General features: G+C 54.0%; 1 protein-coding gene across 18 annotated transcripts; it reads left to right on the forward strand.

Moving 5' to 3' along the window:
• The first annotated feature begins 1,364 nt into the window (after window positions 1–1,364).
• Window positions 1,365–10,428, forward strand: NDRG2 (NDRG family member 2). Of its 18 annotated transcripts, none has more exons than XM_008269316.4 (17): window positions 1,365–1,981; window positions 3,380–3,446; window positions 4,155–4,235; window positions 4,563–4,604; window positions 4,866–4,971; window positions 5,205–5,325; window positions 5,488–5,550; window positions 6,680–6,740; window positions 6,943–7,029; window positions 7,213–7,269; window positions 7,446–7,549; window positions 8,050–8,094; window positions 8,391–8,442; window positions 8,691–8,738; window positions 8,991–9,026; window positions 9,191–9,242; window positions 9,450–10,428. In XM_008269316.4, exons 3-17 carry the CDS (start codon window positions 4,161–4,163, stop codon window positions 9,614–9,616), a joined length of 1,116 nt encoding a protein of 371 aa, XP_008267538.1. In that variant the 5' UTR covers window positions 1,365–1,981; window positions 3,380–3,446; window positions 4,155–4,160; the 3' UTR covers window positions 9,617–10,428. The 18 variants fall into 18 exon arrangements, with proteins under 18 accessions (XP_008267538.1, XP_008267537.1, XP_069910040.1 ...); XM_008269315.5 differs by having other exon boundaries at window positions 1,367–1,883; XM_070053937.2 differs by having other exon boundaries at window positions 1,839–2,343.
• Window positions 10,429–16,734: the final 6,306 nt, after the last annotated feature.

Here is a 16,734-nt window from a genome sequence, read left to right on the forward strand (position 1 = left end):
TTTTCTCCAACCAGGCATATTGAAACCATCAGGTGGGAACAGAAATTACTGATCTCCACTTGAGAAAGATGGGAAACACTGCTACAGGACTGTCTAAACAACTGCTTTTGTATAAACTCACACAATTTTCTTAACTTTTTCTGTTTCTACCTTCTCCCTACAACACAATCATAAATTTCTGTCGAGGGTGTGACCAGATTTCCCAGTTCTTTGACTTTGCCGTGCGCAGCACCTTGCACGGAGCAGGTACTTAAGACTGCAACTTAGTTGAAGGTGTAGTTTGAAGCTGCTCCTGGGCTAAGGGAAGGAGGTTAGGGGCAAACTGTTCTTGTTAGGACACTTGCACCCAGGTTGCCCTGGGAAGGAACTCTCTTGCTTGGAAGAACCCTATCTGAGGGCAGACCCAGCCTCACTTCTGCCTGCAGCACGCTGGGTGAGACCCCTAGGCCTAGGAAACAAACACATCTCAGTGGAAATTTCCCATCTTGTGTCGGTCCCATGCCCCTGCGTAAGCCCCTTATCAGGTTCCCCCTGAGTCATCCTGACCCAGGGACGAATTTAGATGCTGGAAGCTCCAGGTCCTTTCCTCCCCCACCCGGAGTAAGACTACTCAGGACACATCACAGAAACCTGAAGGCCAAAGTGCTCCCTCCAGGCCCTTTTGCCCCAAGTTCCACCAGCACTGGTGAGAGCTTGCTCTCCTGCCCTGTGCATGTTTAGTTCTGATCCGAATTCCAGCAGGCCTTTCCCCATGCAGGACAGTGTTAAACTGGTGTCCAGAGAGAAGAGGGGACTAGGCAAGGAGCCAGGGTGTCCAGCCTCTGCTGCCAGTGTCTTGGGAAACAGTTATGGAGGGGGTGGGAGGAGGCAACAGAGGAAAACCTGAGTGCTCCAAACTGGGGGACGTCGGCGGCCCTCTAGATTTGGGGCTGTTGGGGGCCGGGTTTGAGCCTGACCACTTTTCCTACCCTAGGTCACCTCCTCCCCCTTGGCCTCTCCTTCTTTCCAAGAGACCCTGCCAAGCGGGGATGAAAGGGGCATTGATGTTCCTCTGATGGGAGGGGCTGGGGGTGGCCAGGATGGTGGTAGGAGGGTGGTTCCCAGGCAGGCGGAGGGAGGGCAATTTGGGGGTCTTGGGGGGGTTAGTCTGCTGGTGTTGCAGTTGGCAGCTCGAGTTCCATTGGCCATTGTTTCCAACTGGCTTGACGCCCAGCCCCCGAAATGGCAACTCGGGAACCAGGCTGAAGGGGGATGGGGTGGGTATGATCCTGGCAGGGGGTGGAGTGGGGGGCTGGAAGGGAGAGGGCAGGTGGGCAGAAATTCAATCTGGGTTCCTTTAGCCCAAGACACATTCGAATTCCCGTGGCCACATCAACGGTCCCGTTCCAGGGCAGCTTCCTCGGAGGGGCACGGGGAGAGTGACTCTGGGGGTGGGCGACAGAGAGGAGTCTAAGGGGGCAAACCGATCCAGGCAGCGAAGGAGACGCCGCCGTCTCCAAAGACACCACGGCCTGAGCACTGCGACTCAGCCGGTCTGAGCTGGTCTCGCCCTCCTTTTCTGGGCCGGACTGGGAGGGGTTAGCGCCGAAGCCACAGGGTCTCTTGGGTCCCAGCCCGGGACACTGCGTCCTCCCCAAGCCCCTGCTACACCCCCCGCAACCTTAGCCCCGCCCCCGCGCCTGTTTACCCGGGAGTCGGAGCCCTGGGGGTCCCCGGCCGCTCCCCCGCCCCGCTCGGGGCCTTGACCCTGGAGTCCCCGTGGGCCACGCTCTCCCCCCGCCTGGTCTCGCCCTCTATTTATAGCGCCCCCCCGCCCCCGCCTTGTTGTCCAACTTCTCCCGGAGCAGCCAGAGAGCAAGCGTCGGGACGCGGCAAACGAAGAGGTACCAGGACCCCGGGAGCCCGGACTCCGGAGCCTTCGACGTCCCCCAGCCCTACCAGCGGCCGGCTCTGCTGCCCCTCCCTGCCCGCCAGACTCTAGGTCCGCGGCGGCCGTTCCCGCCCACCTCCTCCTTCCTTAACCTGGCCCTGTTTCCGGCCGGGCAGAGTGAAATCCTGGGGTGCCAGCACCCTGGGAACGTCCGCCCCCTACCCGTCCCCTCCAGCGAGTCTGGGGGCAAAGGAAAGAGCCCGAGTGCGACGGGCAGCCAGTGTCATGGGTAGGGGCGGCGCTGAGGGCAGGCGTGGGCTCCCTCGGCCCGCTTAGGGTACCCACGCATGCACACCCCACTCTGCCCCGCCGGGGGGCGTCGTGGGGGGCGAGAGCGCAGCCTGGACGCTCCCAGCCGCTAGCCTTCCGCCGAGTCCCCCACCCCGCCTGGAGCGGCGGACGGCCTGGGCGGGGTGAGGGGGGCGTGTTTACGGGGGGTCAGGGGCGGATCTGCTGGGAGCGGCCGGGCCGGGGGCGGGCCGGGGGGCGGGTCCGTGGGGAGCCCGGGCCGGGGCGGGCCCGAGTCAAAGGCAAGTGAAGGTGGAAGCGGCCGCGGCGGCAGCAGGTAGGGGGAGGGGCAGGCGGAGGGCCTCGGGGCCTGGGGGGCGGCGGCCGGGCCAGTGGGCTGTTTGAGCCCCAGAGCCTGGGGCCGATGGCTCGGGGGAAGAGGCCTGCAAGGAGGGGACGCTCTGCCGTGGGGCACAAAGGCGGCGGCTCCGCGGGCGGCGGGCGTACTGGGGCGTGCGCGGGATTTGCACCCGGGGTCTAGGAGCCCTTCGCCGGCCACGCGAGGGGTCGGTCCCCAGGGGACCGGCGAGGTAGGGCCGGGTTCTGGGTGCTGGGCCCGGCCGTTCCCTAGTCCTGTCCATCCCTTCCCAGCTGGTGCTTGCCTCTAGCGGGCCGTCGGGGGAGACAGGGAGGAGGTTTTGGGACCGCCCTCTCCCCTGCACCCGCAGGATCTACAGGGAGACTGGGTGGGTGGAGGAGAGAAGTGAAGGCACGAGGATTGTTTGTTTTTAAACGGTGCAGGGGAACAGCTCTGCTCTGCCACCCTCATCGCAGTCAAGAGCTGTCAAAAATTCTAGGGACCGCTTAGTGCCCCTTCTAGATTACAGATGGTACACTGAGGCCAAGAGTAGTGACCAACTGGGCCAAGGTCATAGGGTAGTGGCAGAGCTGGGATTAGAATCCAGAGGTTTGCACGCAGCCACACTCTTTCCTCCACATCAGCACTTCCTCCCCCGCCCCCCAGCCTGGACTAATAACTGCCCCAGCCTGTATTGATTCCAGTGGATGCCGAGAGAGGTCGTGTTCTCTGGACCCGGGGGGGGGGGGTATAGACTGGGGAGGGTTAGTGACCCAGTCGGAGTCTTGGCTGAAGCTTTCTGTCCCTAAAAGACCCAGAGTTCTTTCTCTCGGGGCAGTCACCTCGTTTCTGTGTGTTCTCAGACCTCACGGTGAGGAGGCGTGAGAACCTGGACTGGCAGTCCCACTGCATCCAGTGAATAGGAGCCCAGTAAGTGACCCCAAAACCCGGGCTGCAGGCTCGTTACTTTCCTGGCCTGCACAGGTGCTCTGCTCTTCCCTGGCCCTGCTTCTGTTGAATGTAGGCTAGTTCATTCATAATCAGGAGGGCGAGCCTTGGGAGAAAAGTTGCCATTGGGTTGGTTGCACACACATGTCCCTCTTGTTTTTTCCCCCTTCTGCCTATTGGTCTTTGCTTTGGACAATTTTAGCCCCTTTTCCTTGACTGCTGACCTTGGAGCTTTAATTGAAGGTCGTAGTCAATTGTGTACTGCCATTGCCCTGTGCCTGGGTACTTCTAAGAGTATCTAGTCACTGAGCCACGAGTGTCACCCTCTAGCTGAGAGTGTGGGGTGGCCCCTAAATATAACACGGGAAATCTGAGCTGCCCTGTTGCTCTACCCTGATATTTCCGTTCAGGCTGGAAGGGAGGGGGATCGAGGGGCGGCAGTGGGGATGGCTAGTCCAAAGACAAGTGGTGTCCGGGTTCCTCTTCCACTGCCCCTGCTCCCGGTTGGCCTGGAAATGTAGCTGTGTGGAGGAAAGGCCCTGTGGCCATTCCCCAGGTGGGTTTCAGCTCCTGGGTCCCTGTGCACCTGGCGTTGCCCCGTGTTGAGAGAGACAGCCAGGCGTTTCAGGAGAGGTGAGGGTGTAGAGGCAAACCTCACCTCCCCTCTCTCCTGGTTTCCTCACCTTGCAGGCCACCATGGCAGAGCTGCAGGAGGTGCAGATCACTGAGGAGAAGCCCCTGTTGCCAGGACAGACACCCCAGGCGGCCAAGGTTACTAGAGACCCTCTGACTCCCGTACCCGAGTGCATTCCAGATGTCTAAGCTCTCCCCTGGCCTCCTGGCTTCCCAAGCCCACTGATCTGACCCTAACCCATCCCCTACTTTCTCCACGTCTGCCCGTGCCTTGTTCCCCGTGCCCTGCAGCTGGGAGTCCAGGCCCTTGTCTTGTCACTACACTAACCTTCATCCTTTCCATGTCTCTTGTTTGTCAATCTCTTTCTGTCTTTGGTCTCTGTTGGTCTCTCTACCTCTCCCCTTGTGTTCGTGTCTCCATCTATGAATATGTGGTTTTGTGTGTGTGTGTGTGTGTGTCTCCAGGAGGCTGAGTTAGCTGCCAGAATCCTTCTGGACCAGGGACAGGTAACAGCGTGGGCCGGAGAAGGGGCTCTCTTCTCCCCTGGTAGAGAGAGGGCCCCTGTTGGCTCTTTCTCCTGCCCCCCCTTCCTGTCCTCCCTTTCCCCGATCTTTCCCCGCTCCTTCCTTCCTTTTCCCATGTTCCCCCTTCTCGAATGACTCTTTCCCACTCTCAGCCTTACCCTCCATTGGCCTATTTCCCCAAGTCCCTGACTTCTGTGTGCTCTGGCTCCTGTTCCTACCTGACGGTGACCTGTTTTCCCGCAGACTCACTCAGTGGAGACGCCGTATGGCTCTGTCACTTTTACTGTTTATGGCACCCCCAAACCCAAACGCCCGGCGATACTCACCTACCATGACGTGGGACTCAACTGTAAGGACCTTGGTTTTCCCTCCTTTTCCTTTCTGGGGGAAAACTGGGGTTGGGTGGGGTAAAAACTCCAGAGGGGAGGAAGGGTCTGTGTGAGCAGAAAGGGGGCTGTGGGGCGAACATGTCAAGAAATTTCCTGAGTGTGACTGTAGCTTGAAAGAAAGAGGGTGGGTTCAGGCTTGGGGACGCTTTTGCCTGTCTGATCTGTTGTTGGGGGTGATGTGGGTTCTCTTTAGATAAATCTTGCTTCCAGCCACTGTTTCAGTTTGGGGACATGCAGGAAATCATCCAGAACTTTGTGCGGGTTCATGTGGATGCTCCTGGAATGGAAGAGGGGGCTCCTGTGTTCCCTTTGGGGTGAGAATAAGCTCCTAACCCCTTCCCCAGACTGTGAGGCAGAAGGCAGGTGTGGGGCAAATCCCACTGGGGGGGTGGGAGGCCTGAGGATGAGGAGGGCATCCCGAGGTGGGGGACCCGGGGGCAAGGTGGTGTCTTCCTTAACACTCTTCTATTCCGCAGCTATCAGTACCCGTCGCTGGACCAGCTTGCAGACATGATCCCTTGCATCCTGCAGTATTTAAAGTGAGAGCCTGGGGCCCCTTCCAGACCAGAGTTCTCTCCCCAGCTTAAGGAGTCCCTTAGACCTCAGGTGTCCTCTGTGGGCCTTAGCCTGTTTTCTCTCTGCCCTCCATACATCCCTGCTCCTCCATGCTCCCACCTTGATTGTGGAGAGGAAGGGTGGGGGGATTGGGTAATCAAGGAGAGCCAGTGGAGTAGTAGGAGTGGGTGCAGTGGAGAAGGAAGGGCCGATGCGTGGCCCTGCCCCGGGCTGAGGAAGGGCTTCTCTGATCAGGAAGCTGGGGAAGAAGAGGAGGGGGTTGCCTAATCCCTGAGGAACCAGATAGACCTGTCTCTTTCCCTCCCACCTGCCCTCCTCTGTACACACACCTGGTGAACTGGGAGCCCTGTGTGTCAGAGAGAGTGGGAGCGGGAAGGGAAAGCCCAGGAGGCTTCTTGGGTTTGCAAAGGCAGGTGCTGGTTCCTGGGTGGTGTTCTTGGTGTGGCTTCTCCTAGGCACCAGAGCTCGCAGCGGCTCTGGTTCACTCTGTTGCCTGCATTCTCCCATTCTTGCTGCTGTTCCCTAAGGTTTTGTCTGTTTTCACATCTCACTTCAAGTTCTAGAGCAGGGGTGGGGAATGTCTGGCCCGTGGGCCATATAAGGCCCCACAGAATCATTTGGCCCGGCGTGCCAAGGCGACCGCAGGCGGGACTCGAAATTCATTAAATCTGTAGCAGGCTAATTTTTCAGACGATGATTTTATATGGCCCGTGAATGATGTTATAAATATCCACATGGCCCTTGGCAGAGACATAGTTCCCCACCCCAGCTCTAGAGGAGCTGGGAACTGAAGCAGAACGAGTTGAACTCGCTCCTGAAAACAGAATGTGCAGGAAAACAGTGTCTGGCTGGTTGTTTCTTTTTAAGTCACCAGGTCACCCGGCTGGGGCAAGACTTCAGGGTCCACGCCGGCCACCAGTCCCAGCTTTCACTCCTTGGGGCCTTCCTTTTGTTTCCAGCATCCCCCAGAGGAGGGTCTCTTTTATTCCCCTTCGTGCCTGTGCCCTTGGGAAGGAGGCTGAGGGGTTTGAGACTGGGCTGTGGCAGGTTTGGGACCACAGAGCCCATGCAGTGTACATTTCCTTTTCACAGTTTCTCTACAATAATTGGAGTTGGTGTTGGAGCGGGAGCCTACGTCCTGTCGCGATATGCTGTAAGAAAGGGAAGCCCCAGACAAGGGAAGGGAGGGTCCAGGCTGATGAGGAGAGCGTTGCTCAGTAGTGTGTCTTTGGGGGAGGCAGCGGGTGTGGGGGTGCGGATCAGGCCCCAGGGAAGCCCAAGCGTAGGTAGAGCTCCGTGGGGGAGGGGGTGAGGCTGTGCCCTGTTTGTGATTTCACCCTTCTGCCGCCCCTCAGCTTAACCACCCGGACACGGTCGAAGGTCTCGTCCTCATCAACATTGATCCCAATGCCAAGGGCTGGATGGATTGGGCAGCACACAAGGTTTGAGGGGGGTTTGTGTGCTGCGACCTGGAGTGGGGGAATTCCCTTTTATGGGTCCAGGTAGACTCTGGTTAGCATCACTGAGTGGACCCTGATGGGGCAGGACAGTGAAGCCGTTATCACCTGCCTGGGTCTCTTTTTCCATATAACGTTCTGAACTTTCCCGCCTGCCTTTCCTCACAGCTAACAGGCCTCACCTCTTCCAGGTCGGAGATGATCCTTGGGCATCTTTTCAGCCAGGTATGTGGTTATGGAAGAAGGAAGGGGCAGAGCGGACCAGCAGGGGCCTGAATGCAGGCGGTGACTTCTTTAGGGACAGAGACAGGATCCAGGGAAAGAAGAAAGTTTGCCTCTGCTCATGCAGTAATTGTTGACTTGCTTCCAACCCTAATTTTGTCTCTTCTTTTCTCCTTTAGGAAGAGCTGTCTGGAAATTCTGAGCTGATACAAAAATATAGAAATATCATTACAAATGCACCCAATCTGGACAACATTGAACTGTATTGGAACAGCTACAACAAGTGAGTGGGCTCTTTGTGTGTGTGTAGTGTGTGTGTGTGGGGGGGATGCAGAAGCAGTCACCAGGGGTCCTGGGCTGGCACAGAGGAGGAGAGGGAGGTCCCGGAGGCACACAGTGGTCAAGGTGGGCAGGCTTTGGTGTGCAGCTGGGGCGGCTTCGGGACAGACCTGGGGAAGAATGTAGAGGCTCTGTCTCCTTCTCTCGTTTCGCTCTCGGGAGTTTGGATTCCCAGTAGTAAGACAACATCTTGTTCTGTGCCCTTCAGTCCGCTTCACTGCCTTCCGAGCAAGGATCTCGGGCACAAATGACTGTCGGGGTTGTGCTTGGGGTCTGCCTGCCACTTCCTTCAGTTTTCCACTTCTAGTCACCAATATTTGACCATAGCTCTAAGGGGAATAATTGGTGCCCTCTGGGAAGATAGCTTATGTCTGGACGGGTAATGGTAGCTACCAGTAGCGCCTGCCACCTGCCTCAAATCCCTACTGTTGTAACCCTTTCTAGCCGCCGAGATCTGAACTTCGAGCGTGGCGGTGACATCACCCTCAAGTAAGACTTTAAGAGATAAGGCTTTGCCTCCTCCCTGGATCTCCCCTAGGTGCTTGAATCCCTTAGAAGGAGGGGCTTTTGCCAGGGATTTGCTTGTTGCCACCCACCCATCCTATTTAGCGACTCCCTTCCCTCTCGGTCTTCCTCTTCCCCCGCTACAGCCTCTTGGTGGGATCAGCGGTGGGAAATGGAGGGCTGCTGCTTCTTGGGAGCCCCATGTTTCCCGGGCTGCTCTGCTAGAAAGAGGCAGGTGAGGTGCCAAAGGCTCACCGACTTCTCCCCAACATTGCCTCCAGGTGCCCTGTGATGCTGGTGGTGGGAGACCAAGCACCCCATGAAGACGCAGTGGTCAGTTGGGTATCTTGGAGTGGTGATGGATTTAGGGTGGTGATCAGAGGAGTACCTTGCCCAGGGGCAAGTCCTGTTTGGGACTGGGAGATCAACTTTGGGCTGTAGACATTTGGTTCCTGATAAGGAAGAACTGGGTAAAGGGGTCGATAAGAAAAGAATTGGGGTCTGGGCCCCTGGGTCTCTTGGGGAAGAGGGGCCGCAGGCATGTTTTCCTCTTTCATTCATCAGCCTCCTCCTTACTCCAGGTGGAATGTAACTCAAAACTGGACCCTACCCAGACCTCGTTCCTGAAGGTCAGTAACCCTGCTCCGTGCCCAGCCTGCCTCCTGGCCCCCTGTCCAGAGCCGTATATCTTTCCTCTGCAGACTCAGCTTCTAAGCCACCAGGGTACTGAGAGGTTCTTAGAGGTGCTTGGAGGTACTTGGCGGGTGAATGAAGATAAAGCAGAGGGCCTCAAGTGAGGAAGCTAGGACAGCTACCTGCTCCCGTGGCTCCTTTGATTTATGTGTGCATTGTTTTTTTCTGGGTGGTGCTCTCCTGAACAGATGGCTGACTCTGGAGGTCAGCCCCAGCTGACTCAGGTGAGTACCCTGCTGCCCATGGGATGGGGAAGTGGGGTGGAATATTAGTGGCATGGAATTCTGCCCTTTGCCATGCACCCAACCCCACACAGACCATGGTCTTGGGCTCCAGTTCGGCCTTAACCTCACCTCATTCTTTCCCTCTCCTCATCTTACTTCCACAGCCAGGCAAACTGACCGAGGCCTTCAAATACTTCCTGCAAGGCATGGGCTACAGTGAGTATGGGAAGAGGGGCTATCATGAAGACCGGGGATACTGCACAAGAGGAGGGATGGGCGCTGGGCGGGTGGAACATCTTAGGTTAATTCCTAGACACTCCCCCCATCTGCCAGATCAAGCTCATTGACCCCCGGCCCCACCCAAGCACCCCGCTGCCTTCCCCACCTCCTCCTGACCGCTTGCTTGTCCTTCTGTCTCCACAGTGGCCTCATCCTGCATGACTCGCCTGTCCCGGTCTCGCACAGCCTCTCTGACCAGCGCAGCGTCCATTGATGGCAGCCGGTCCCGCTCTCGCACCCTGTCCCAGAGCAGCGAGTCTGGCACTCTGCCTTCAGGGCCTCCAGGGCACACTATGGAGGTCTCCTGTTGAGCGATCCTTGTTGTCCTGGTGTGGGACCCAGCCCTCACCTCCCCTAGCACTAACCTGGGAGGTGCATAAGGGCACTGGGCCAGAGCAAGCAAGGGAAAATGGGCAGATCATGGGGGGAGACAACCTTGATCTTTGATTGCTACCCTAATCTTGACCTTTAACCTGTGATTCCCCCCAGCTCCTGTGAGAGATGTCCTAATATCTCTTAGGGACCCAGACCCCCAAATTATCCCCATCTCCCATTCTGGTGTTGTGAAGGAGAAGACGTGAGTCCTCTCTCCTTGGTCTAGGTCTGTAGAGGAGGGATAAGAAGTGGTTGTAGTTGTCTGGAGCCTCCAATCAGACTCTCCATACTTATCCCATATTTGCAAGGGCAGGAGACTCCATTCACCAAAGCTGATATGGCTTCTTGTTAACTCTTTAGGCCTCTCTAGGGTGTGGGCCTGAATGAATGTGTGTCTGGGGAGGCTTGCTGATGGGTTAGTGGCCCTCAGGATAGGACATAAACATCTTAAGTGTAAAAAGAAAGTCAGAATGGAGGGCAGTGGGCAGTGAACGAGAGTGGTGGAGGTATTGGAGCTAGGGCAATAGGAAGGGGCCTGGGGCCATTTGGCTGCACTAACTTTGGTAGCTGTCAGCGTGCATCTAGAGTGGGATGGGGGAGGGAGCCAAGTGTGGGCTGGACTGCTTGGGGCTTGGCATCGAGGTGGGAAGGGCTACCCTGGGGCTCTGACCAGACTGTGTTATGTGTGGAGGGTGCCCTCCTGTCTCCCACAACTTCTGCTGTGACAATAAACTATAGAGGAATCTCAGCACCAGCATTGTTCTTGGCCGGGTATGCCTGCGTCGTTCCCCCTGTTTGCTAATTTCTCCCTGCCCAGCTCTTAAATTATCTTCTCCAAGTAACAAAAACTATGAAAGAGGGTCTATGTACTATGGACACATCACAAAATATGACCACATAGAAACAGGCTGCTGTTCGAGTGGAATGATGTTCTTGATATGATGGTGTTTTCAAACTTGGGAGAGAGGAGCATCGAGAAAGGCCATAGGATTTCAGAGATGCCACCAGCATCAGGATCTTCAAGAAAGAAGAGCCAAGGATATTTTACTACCTACCTTCCTGCAGGGCGCTTCCTAAGGGCGGCTTAGATTCCATTTTGGGTGGTTCAGTATAAGCAATAGAACAGGGCTAATGCAGTTACTGTTGGGGTTGGCCTGCTCATGGTCCATCCCACCTGGAAGCTGGTCACAGCACAGAAGAGGATTTCCTCCTGGGAATTCCTCTGCCATGGCATCCAAGAGCTCTGGGAACTAATAAGACCATGTTTGTGGTTCTCAACAACAACCATCAAGAGGAATTCAGATATGGTTTGATGGGTGCAGGCTGATTGGACTGTTGGGGTATAAGAAGTCAAAAAGAGATATTGGCAAGGGTACTGTGGTTGGGCTATTACTATAAGGTCATTGGCTGGATTGATTTATAGAACCCCCGAGGCAATAACACACTTTCCTTAATGGAACAGAGCTGGGGCTGATGCAGTATGCTACTGCTGACACATGAGTAGGCATGAGGTGAGGCATGGAATATGCTCTTGATCTTGAGCATTTCACCACTGTCTCCCAAAGGACGGAGTTTACTTTAAAAGAGGCAGGCCTGGTCAGGAGTGGGATGGGGTATTGGGTGTTCAGCAGGGTTGTGGAGCTAGCTCTCAGATGGTGAATGTGTTGGGCAACCACATGCAGGGTAGTCTTAGAGTCCTTGGAGCCCACTATTAAGCAAAACAACAGGAAAGGCAAAGAACTGCAGTTGGCCTCAATCTTCACTGGCAGTGGTAGCTGTTTGCAATATGGAAGGAAAGACAGATTTTTTTCTGCATATCTGCCTCCATGGGTAACACTGAGAGTAGGATAATCTTCAAAAATGGGAGCGAATTACATTTATGCAGCATTTGTGTGAGTGTGTATCATGTAGAGCGTGTATGTCTAGCGTATAGATGCTTTTGCATGAGAAGTATAAGCATTATATATATAGATAGATATCAAATATATATCTATATATATTTGATAAAGGGAAGGGTGCTGTCTACTGGGAGCTGGGGAGGGGGTTTGCTGTCCTTGACTGACCTCCTTGCTTTGTTGGTCCTAGGCAGTGTAGTCTGGCTCATGGGGACACAGTGCCCCCGTGTGGTTGGCATGACTCCTAATAACTCCCTGGTTCCCAGGTCCCTTCCTAAATTTCCCCAGGCCCTGTTGTTCTTTGTGGTACTGTCCAATAGTTATGCAGGGAGATCCTGGTATCATGAACCACTGTTCATGTTCATTCTCAAGATCAGAGTCAGATGAGAGGTGGGTGACTTTATAGAAGCTGAATCACAAACTCCCTACTTCTTGTCTGGCTTTGGGCTTAGGACCCCTGTTTCTGTCTCCCCCTCATTCTCTCTCTCTCTCTCTCTCTCTCTCTCTCTCTCTCTCTCCAGATTTATTTATTTGAGAGGAAGAGTTACAAAGAGAGGGAGAGACACAGAGAGAGGTCTTTCATCCACTGGTTTACTTCCCAAATGGCCCAACAGCTGGAGCTGGGCCAATCAGAAGCCAGGAGCCAGGAGCTTCTTCCTCGTCTCCCATATGGATGCAAGGGTGGGGCCCAAATGTTTGGGCCATCTTCCATTGCCTTCCCAGGCCATTAGCAGGGAGCTGGATTGAATGTGGAGCAGCGGGGACTTGAGCCATCAACCATATGGGATGCTGGTGCTACATGTGGAGGCCCAACCTACTCTGGCACAGCACTGGACTCTCTCCTCCTCATTCTCAAGGAATGCATCCCCTAGACTTTAGGGCTAGAAGCCCAGGATAGTTAAGATTCAATGGGGATGAGAATAAAATGCTGGATCTCAAGAAGAGATTTTGATTCTCTGGGGCCAGCACTATGGCCTGGTGGGTTAAAGCTGCCACCTGAGAAACTGGCATTCCATATGGGCACTGATTGATCCCACTTCCCATACAGCTTCCTGCTAATGGCCTGGGAAAAAGCAATGGAAGATGGTCTGAGTGCTTGGGCCCCTGCATCCATGTTGGAGACCCAGATGAAGCTCCTGCCTCCTGGCTTCAGCCTGGTTCATTCCTGGCTGTTGTGGCCATCTGGGGAGCGAACCAGCAGAGGGAAGATATTGCTGTCCTTAGAGAGTGAGCTGAGGGAGGTATCTAAGATAGAGAGATCTAAGAGAGAAAGAGTGCGCTTTCATCTGCTGGTTCACTGCCCAAATGGCTGCAATGGCCAGGGATGAGCCAGGCCGAAGCCAGGAGCCAGGAGCTTTATCCACATCTTCCATGTGGATGCAGGGGCCCAAGCACTTGGGTCAATCTTCCACTGCTTTCCTTGGCACATTAGTAGGGAGTTGGATCAGAAATGGAACAGCTGGGACTTGAACTGGTGCCCATATGGGATGCTGGCTTCACAAGTAGTGGCTTAATGCACTGTGTCACAATGCCAGTTCTAATAATCTTTATAAAAAATGATTCTCTGATGACACACACAAAACAGGGAGACTACAGTGGGAGGGATGGATGGATGTTAAACATTGGAGCATCTCCAGTGGCTAGGGGAGAATTTCAGGACTAACCTGAAAATAAGAATCATTCTGACGACTACAGGCCAGGGCTGTGTGGAGGGTAAATGATGTCCAGAGCTGTGTAATTGGTGCCCTCTCATCACTAGCATCAGAATTTCTCCCAAATCAGGTAAGTAACAGCAGAAATTGGATGTCTTCTGCATTTGACATTCAACAAATCTGGACACAGTAACAATTTTTAGAAATCTACAATAGATATTTTGTGAGCATCTTCATAGGCTGCTGCCTTTGTGTATCCGTGGGCGGCGTCACCTTGGCTAGCAGCAAAGGGCTCCTCCTATGGTCAGTGAGAAGCGTGAGTGTGACCGGCTGGGTGCCACCCTCACCTGTACCGACCTACTCAAATAAGACCAGAGCCAGGAGCAAGGACTGCCTCCAGCAGTGAGGGAGGTGAGATACTCCTAACCTGTCCTGCAGGGAGGGTGAAGTGGCACAAATTGTCTCGCAAGGGCTAACGTCCTGCTGTCTGATTTTGGTTCCTAGCTGTATCTTCGTCTCCCATGTTGACCTCCGGCCTCCCATCCTGCTCCAGTGCAGTCTCCAAACCCTGGTTTCTCTTTGGTGCTATTCCCCATGCCCCTGTTGTCACCTGCTGTCATCCTACACCTGCAATGTCCACAGCAAACCGTCAGCTTGAAAGCAATGGGAAGGCAGGGGAGTTCCAAAAGAGTCTCCTCAGGGGACAACTTCTCGGTGGCAGAAACGGGAAGGTGGCTCTAGGAAGGAGAACAACTGGAAGCATCATTCTTCTGTGTCATTCCTGTTTGAATAGGGGGATGGGATGTGTGTTGAGAATGTGGGACAGAGAAAGCTAACAGGAATGGAGGAGACTTCAAAATTGTCCTACATGAATTCCCTTGCGACCATTCCAACTTTTTTTTTTCCAACATTTTTCCATCCTGCGTATCTTCCTTCTTATTTTTAATTTTTAAAAAAGATTTATTTATTTATTTGAAAGGTACAGTTACAGAGAGACAGAGGCAGAGAGAGAGAGGTCTTCCATCCCCTGGTTCACTCCCCAGATGGCCACAATGGCCGAGCTGCGCCAATCTGAAGCCAGGAGCCAAGAGTTTCTTCCAGGTCTCCCATGCAGGTACAGGGGCCCAAGGACTTGAGCCATCTACTGCTTTCCCAGGCCATAGCAGAGAGCTGGCCCGGAAGAGGAGCAGCTGGGATTCGAACTGGTGCCCATATGTGATGCCGGCACTGCAGGTGGTGGCTTTACCCACTATGCCACAGCGCCAGCCCCCTTATTTTTATTTTTCAACTCTTATCATCCTAGTTACCTTCTGTTGCAACCTATCTCTTACTTGAATCAAGGCTTACCCCTCCACCTGGCTCCTCGTCACCATACCCCAGCTATCTTCGTTCTCCCTCCTCTCCTGTGACTTTTATCCTTGTTCCTATTCCAGTCCTCCTTGTTTCAATCTTATTCAGACACCACATTCATCTCCTGCTCCTTTTTAGCCCTCTCTGGCTCCTTGCTGGGGGGTGGGTCATGTCTTCTGAAACTGACCAGAGCTTTTTTTCCTTCTCTTGGTCCTCATTTCTCTTTATGGAGTTATTCTCTAGTTTCATTCCAGCTCTTGTTAAAAGGTGATTTGAACTAAGGAAGGTTCTGGTCCTGGTTGGTGAAAAGTTTTGAGAGAAAGGAAATGGACCTGGGAAGGAAAGGAAGTGTGAGGGCCGAATGTAAGGAGGCTAAAGGGGAATTCAAAGGCTCCTGAGAGAGAAGGCGGCAAAAAGTATGTGACTCACTCGTGCCTGAAATATCCCAAGCTCCACCTCATTTACCTCCGAGGCGGATAGCATCAGTGACCCAGAAACGTGATGAATAGCCCTGACATCAAATGTGCTTCTCCTTACATCTCCTTTCTATCGTCATGCAAATCCTCTGTACTAGAAATAGCTCTTTAGCTGCCATAGAATCCTGTCCCTGTCAGTTTATCCCTTCCATAGTCTTGGTGGGATCACTTATGTTGAAAGCAGCAGAGTGGGCTGTATGCGGGACATCTTCTGTTTGCCTCCTAGATCTCTCTCCCATGAGGCTGACCTGTTTGCAACATCTCAAGAGACATTTCTGTCCTCTGGTTTCTGTTTGGGTTTGCTCAGTAAGAGACGCTGGCTGTAGATCAAAGAGTAGAAGGAGAATGAGGTTATTCGTTCAGTCCCTCCTTGTTGAATCCCTGCACGGCAGCTGCGTTCTCTACCAAAGGCCACAGATTTCTACGGGGTGGCCCTCTCTGTTTTCTGGCAACTCTTCCTTTCTCTTCTACGGGGTGGCCCTCTCTGTTTTCTGGCAACTCTTCCTTTCTCTTCAGCCTGGACAAGTGCATTGTTATTACTCAGCTTCAGGGTGTTACATCATCACTTGGTGCTTGTTCAAGCGCTGCCCATACTTTACTAAGTATTCCCTTGATTAAACTGGCCTGTTATCAATGTGCTGTCTACTTTCTTCTGGGATTCTTTGTATTTTTTTTTTCTTTTTTTTTTTTGACAGGCCGAGTTAGACAGTGAGAGAGAGAGACAGAGAAAGGTCTTCCTTTTCCGTTGGTTCATCCCCCAAATGGCCGCTATGGCTGGCGTGATGTGCCGATCCAAAGCCAGGAGCCAGGTGCTTCCTCCTGGTCTCCCATGCAGGTGCAGGGCCCAAGGACTTGGGCCATCCTCCACTGCACTCCCGGGCCATGGCAGAGAGCTGGACTGGAAGAGGAGCAACTGGAACAGAACCTGGCGCCCCAACTGGGACTAGAACCCGGGGTGCTGGCGCCGCAGGTGAAGGATTAGCCAAGTGAGCCGTGGTGCCGGCCCTGGGATTCTGACATAGTATGAGGAGCAGAGCGGGTGCTCAGATGAAGGTAAAGAAGAAGCGAATCCATATATTGAGCTTTTTTTTTTTTTTTTTTTTCTGTTTTCTTTTACTTAAAAGGCAGAATCAGAGAGAGTGAGAAGCAGAGGCAGGGGGAGGGGGAGGGAGAGATGGTGGGGGAGGGAGAGAAGGTGGAGGAGGGGGAGGGAGAGGGAGAATTCTTTCATCTGCTGGTTCACTTCCCAAATGACTGCAATAGCTGGGACTGGGCCAGGCTGAAGCCAGGATCCAGGAGCTTCTTCCAGGTCTCCCATCTGGGTGCAGGGGTCTAAGCACTTGGGCCATCTTCTCCTGTTTTCTCAGGCACATTAGCAGAGAGCTGGATCAGAAATGAAGCAGCTGGTGTTCGAACCAGGACCCATATAGGATGCTGGCACCATAGGCAGTGACTCAACACACTATGCTATAGCACCTGCCCCTTGAGTTTTTATTAGAATAATAAAAACTTGATTTTGAAGCCCAGCCCAGGTATGTGATAAAATTATTTACCTGTTTTCAACACCAGTTTCCCCAGACTTGCTATGAGGATAATATCTACCTGCCAGGTTTGTAAAGGTGAGCTGATGTATGGGAAAGCAATGGCACGATGCTAGCACACAGCAGGTGCTCACTGTAGA

The sequence above is a fragment of the Oryctolagus cuniculus genome, chromosome 12 (assembly GCF_051225735.1).
Source record: "Oryctolagus cuniculus isolate XC-2025 breed Fujian yellow rabbit chromosome 12, ASM5122573v1, whole genome shotgun sequence".
NCBI classification, from domain to species: Eukaryota; Metazoa; Chordata; class Mammalia; order Lagomorpha; family Leporidae; genus Oryctolagus; species Oryctolagus cuniculus.

Bases quoted from the DNA above. Each gene is read 5' to 3' on its own strand.
- NDRG2 (XM_008269316.4), top strand. From the start codon at position 4,161: ATGGCAGAGCTGCAGGAGGTGCAGATCACTGAGGAGAAGCCCCTGTTG. The intron at 4,972-5,204 runs GTAAGGACCTTG...GGTTCTCTTTAG, and splicing joins CCATGACGTGGGACTCAACT to ATAAATCTTGCTTCCAGCCA. The intron at 7,550-8,049 runs GTGAGTGGGCTC...AACCCTTTCTAG, and splicing joins TATTGGAACAGCTACAACAA to CCGCCGAGATCTGAACTTCG.